This window comes from Neovison vison, chromosome 14 (genome assembly GCF_020171115.1).
Source record: "Neovison vison isolate M4711 chromosome 14, ASM_NN_V1, whole genome shotgun sequence".
In the NCBI taxonomy this organism is placed as follows: Eukaryota; Metazoa; Chordata; class Mammalia; order Carnivora; family Mustelidae; genus Neogale; species Neogale vison.
In genome coordinates, this window is record NC_058104.1 from 24,461,738 (window position 1) to 24,466,858 (window position 5,121).

General features: G+C 59.3%; 1 protein-coding gene across 1 annotated transcript; it reads right to left on the reverse strand.

Annotated features, from left to right (window-relative positions):
* Positions 1-1,170: 1,170 nt before the first annotated feature.
* Positions 1,171-1,452, reverse strand: PRM3 (protamine 3). Its single transcript, XM_044233888.1, has one exon. The coding sequence runs from the start codon at positions 1,450-1,452 to the stop codon at positions 1,171-1,173; it is 282 nt and encodes a 93-aa protein (XP_044089823.1).
* Between the last annotated feature and the right edge of the window lie 3,669 nt (positions 1,453-5,121).

Here is a 5,121-nt window from a genome sequence, read left to right on the forward strand (position 1 = left end):
CTTACAGCAGGGGCTCCACCGTTGCTGGCAAATGACTGCGTGGGCACTCCGACCCACCAGGCCACGGCCGGGCCTCTTCCTTCAGCCGCCTGCCCCCCACCTGCTGCAGACCTCAGGGCAGCCTCCTCTTGGAGTAACTCAGGGCCCCTCTTTACCCTCGTGTACAGCTCCCCAAGAAACTGAGGCTCTCCTGGAAACAGTGTGTCCCCTGCACCCCTCTCCCCAGCAGCCCCGATCAAGATCCTTCTCAGGCCCAGGTGGCTGGTGCTTGGGACACTGGGGAAAGGCTGGGGGACCGTGAAGACATTTGTCCTTTCTTTTGGGGAAAGGGACGGTCAAGGTAGCTGGGGAAGGATGGGCCATAGACACAGTCTGAGGCTTCTCGAAGGCCAGAGTGAGTGGATGCAGGGCCCCATCGTGTCTCTGGATTCCGGCTGCCCGTTGCTGTGATGAGGGCCGTGGCAGCTAGACCCCTTGATAAAGGCAGGAGCGAGCCTCTGGCGGGGGGGGGGGCTGTGGCCCAGGCTGTCCCCTTGACTGAGTTTGGTAGCAGAGCACCTGAGTCCCCTCCCTGTGCTCTGACCCCAGACCAGGGCCCCGAGGGGCACCAGCAGCCCTTCTGGTGTGCGGGGCCTGATCCCCCCTACCTCATGGTTACTTCTCCCAAATGACTAACCTGCGAGGCAGTGGTCAATCTCAGCCTTCAACAGGGTGGGTAGGCTGAGGCTCAGAGATGGACAGTGGCTTGCTCAAGGTCACACAGCTAGCAGAAAGAAATTGGGAGCCTGGGTCTGTGGTGCTCCCAAGCTCACTGAGCCCCTGGGTGCTCCCCGCCTGCATCTGCCCAGACTCAGGACTCTTCGTCCTCCCCCCCGCCCCAACCCCGGAGAGAACTGGTGGACTCCCAGCTGGGGCTACCACATTCCCCAGCCCCTGAAGCAGGGGAGGGTGGCTGACGAGTCATGGGGGTGGGCCGCATGAGAACTTGTGGCTGAAACTCAGGAACAGGAGTCACGGACTCCTGCCCCTTGGGCCCCCCCCGCAGACACACACAAATGCACGGCCACCACAGGAGAGCTAAAGCCCTCGGAGACTTTTTATTGACTCTTTTCTGAAAGTTCTTCTCGCTGGAGCAGTGGCAAGCCCCTCTCCCTGGGCCACCGTCGTGGGTCAGGAGCGCGTCTGCTCAGGCTTAGGGCTCTGCTGGGCCACAGGATCTTCTTCAGTGCTCTCCTCCTCCTGCCGCTCAGATTCCATCAGCAGCACCTTGCCCTGTACCGGGAGCTCTTCTTCCTCCTCCTCCTCCTCCTCCTCCTCCTCTCCCTCCTCCTCTTCCTCACCCTCGGATGACAAGGAGAAGTTATCCTGACTCACGCAGGCCACGAGTTTCTTCATGGACGATTCGTGGCCCCGGCTGTGGCCTGTGCTGAGCTTGGCACAACGGGAACCCATTGCCCGCTCTGGCTGCCTCTCCAGACTGGGCAGGAAGGCCACTGAGGTGGGGGGAGTGCAGGGGCTGTGAGAAGAGCAGGCAAGGCGATGACCTCACAAAGGGGCCCCTGGAGTCCCCCCGCCCCCACCCTTTGATACCTGAGTCCGGGGCCAACACCTGCCTCAAACCCTGACCACCAGCAGCCCCCCTGAGCTCCCACCACCTGCAGGCGGGGAAAGAGGATTCCAGGCCAGCCGCCTTGCCTGGCCACGTTCCCTCTTCTTCCAGGCCCCATGTGTGCTGGCAAAAGTTCCCCTTTTAGCTGGGATAACAGTTGGGGTAGAACTTCCAGAAGCAGGAGAATCCACAGACTCCTTCCCACATTCCAGAAATACCCAGCTCAAGGGAGCTGTTGACAGTCTGTGAAGATGGGTCAGAAGAGTGACTACTTTTCGGGCAGTTGGCACAAGGGAGGGGAGGGGCTGGAAATGTCTGGTTTCTTGACCAGGGGCCGGTGGGGGAGGCTACGCAGGTGTACTGAAAATCCGTCCTCTATGTATAAGTCATGCTCCTGGAAAACTAAAGAAACCCCTAGTAACTCTTTCCTGTTTGGGGATCACAGGTCTCCTGACACACACCCGTACTACACAATTCTAGCATGGGAGGGATACTTTGTCAGCACTTTGGTTTCCAGCAAATTTTCTGCCCCAAATCCTTGGTGGCCATGGTCAGCTGAATAAATGACTCTCCAGGGCTCTTGAGGTGGGGAGACCGGCTTGGCTTATCTGGGTGGGCCCTTAATGTACTCACAGCAGAGGGATTCGGGATTTCACACAGGAGGGCAGTGCGCACACAGAAGCAGAGATTAGAACACTAAGAGGAGCTTCACTGCAGAGGCAGGAACGGGTTCTGTCCTGGAGCCTCCAGAGAGAGCATGGCCTGCTGACAGGGCCTTAAAATTTGTGTGTGGTAATGCAGGACCTCGGATAGTGCACCAGGCCCATTCCGTCCAGCAAGGGGCTTTGGTTCCTTCCATGCTGCTGGAGCATGCCAGACCTGCTGTCCATCTCGGTACAATTCATACTTTCCCCGCTACCCAGCACCCCCGAATAGTCATGAAGGTAGAATAGCGAGGTTCAGCAGGAAACCCTGGCTCTGGGTGATGGAGGGCACCCACAGTGTCACGGGGCGACCTGCCAGCAGGGTACGGGGTTTAGTTGACGAAGAGGAGACTCTGACAGCCAAGTTTATTATCTCAAGCTTTATTTGGCAGATGGCTTTTGCTCATTTTAGTCCAGAGGTGGGCTCTGGCATCCAGCATCAGGGGGAAGGCTGTGGCCTCACAAGATGGTGCTTTGGTGGGTGACTTTTCCTGAAATCCCACCCGGGGCTTCAATGGCCCCAGGGAGGCTTAGTGCCGCCTTCTGTATCTCCTCCTCCCAACCTTTCTGGAGCCTTTTGGGAAAGAGTTCAGGTTACCAGGCCGTGGGGATTGGGCTCCGTGGTGGCGGTGGCGGCGGGGAGAGGGTGTCCCCAGGGGTGGGGTGCACCCGGGCCGGGGACCCGCCAGACTTCTGCGGTGCCTCCTGCGCCTGCAAGCCCATCTCTGGCACCTCCTGCAGCAGGAGCGTCGCTGCCGCCGGTGGACCCTGTACCGCCGTCTCCGGGAGCAGTGCCTGTGCCTGTAGTGATGTCGGTCCCTGTGGGTCCTTCCTTCCACGGGGACATTCTCCTGGTTCACTGTCTGCTCCTGTGCCTGCGCCTGCGCTAGCTCCTGGCCCTCTTGCTGCTGCCCCTCCCCCTGCTGCCCCTGGCCCTGCCCCTGCTGCGAACGCTCACTCGGGTTCAGTGCATGGCAGCGGACCATCCTGCTGGTGGGGCGGGGGGCTTAGGCTGAGGCTGCAGCTGGCTGTGGGGGTGGGGGAGGAGGGCTGAGGCCTGCTCGCCTGCTCCTGCTGTTAACGTTGGACTGGTGTGCCGGGCAGCTCTTTGGGGCCTTGTATATAAAGGGGGCCCCCCACTATGACTCAGGGGCCCCACCCCACCATTGTCCTCACCCTGGCCTGACCAGTCCCCTCACACGTCACTGTAGGGCCAGGCGCTTGGTCAGGGACTTTCAATACGTGCACTCCTTCTGCAATTCCTCTTTTCCAGAAGACAGGCATGGGGGAGGTCGTGTGACTCACTCAAGGTCACTGTGCAGATAAGGGGCCCTCTTCTTGTCACCTGGGTCTCAAGGTCCTTTGATGAGCCCATTAAAATCCAGAATCAGAATTGAGGCGACGGAATGAGGCGTCTCCCCCATGGAGGTTCCCTTATGTGTGACGGGTGGGTCCAGTGGGGTCACACGGGGGCTGTGAGCCAGAGAACACAGCGGATCTCCAGGATCTGGGCAAGGAAACCGATTATACTCCCTCAGAGAAACACAGCCCTGCCCACACCTTGATTTCAAGCCATTTCGGAATCTTGTCCTGCAGAACAGAATAAATTTGTGTTTTCAGCAATGAAGTGTGTGGTAGTTTGTTAATTTCGCCCTAGTATTGCTCAGTGGCTACTAGTGCCCCTGAGATTGGCACCTGTTAGTATGAAGGGGTATCCACCCCCGTCTCGGTGGCTCAAAAGTCTGCTCAGCTGCAGGGGAGTGGGGAGGGGGGCCTGGGCCCAGCCGTCCTAGAAGCCATTTAGTGATTGGGGTCACGCAAGCGGGTTCTCTGTCTATTCCTGTCTTGCAAGGTCAATGCGAGACCCTAGTGTGATGAATCCGTGATGTTTGATAAAAGTCATGGCCAGGGACGTTTGAGGTGCTAAGGAGCCCTGTCCCTTTAGGACACAGCCCCTGAACTCCTGGTCCTTGAGTTGCCCTGCGGGCTGGGCTCTGCCACCATGTAAGGATTGTAATTGACAGGCTCTTTGAGGTCCACTTGACTCCAAAAGTGTCCACGAGTCTCTCGAACCATCTCCACGGCTCACGTGCGGCCCGTGGGAGGAGCGGACAGGTGGGCAGGCGAGGTGGGACGGTCACCTAGTTTCCTCCACTGGGGAGGGGTATTTTCAGTGCAGGAAAGAAACCGAGGTGGGCACGTGGGGGAAGTAGTGGGATATGGACAAGAACCAGAGCTTGAGCTGGTAAAGGTGTCCTTGGTTCTCTGGGGGTGGGGAGCCAGCCCTGAACCCGTTTCTCTGGCCCATGTCAAGCTGTCCCCAGGAAGCCATGGAGCACTGCTGGGGAGAGGACCCAGCTCCTGTGTCACCCCCCACCCCGGGGTTAGGGCTCCCAAAGGGGTGGTTATGAAGGGGACACGGGGGCAGGCGGAGGGGTAAGATGCAGTGACCAGAACAGAGTGCAGAGTTTGGACCAAGAGCCGACCGACCGCTGGCACTCGTCAGCCCTCTTCCCCCCAGCCCGCCCTCCAGCCCCCTCAAGGCAAAGAGGCGAGAATGATTTTTCATCGTTTATTGACAGGCGGCATTGTTCGTTAGCAGGCTCCTGTTCATGTCATTGGGCCGGTGGCATGTTCATGAGGCGGCAGGAGGGTCTTGGCGGCTGGTGGCACGGCAGGCAGGGGTGCGGTGGACCGGTTTCTGTGCGTTCATCTTCTCTGACATCTCAACACAGTGTAGCGACGGCAGCACACTGTGGGGGGTGGCATGGGGGACAAGGCCAGGGGGACAGGTCAGGGGACAGACGG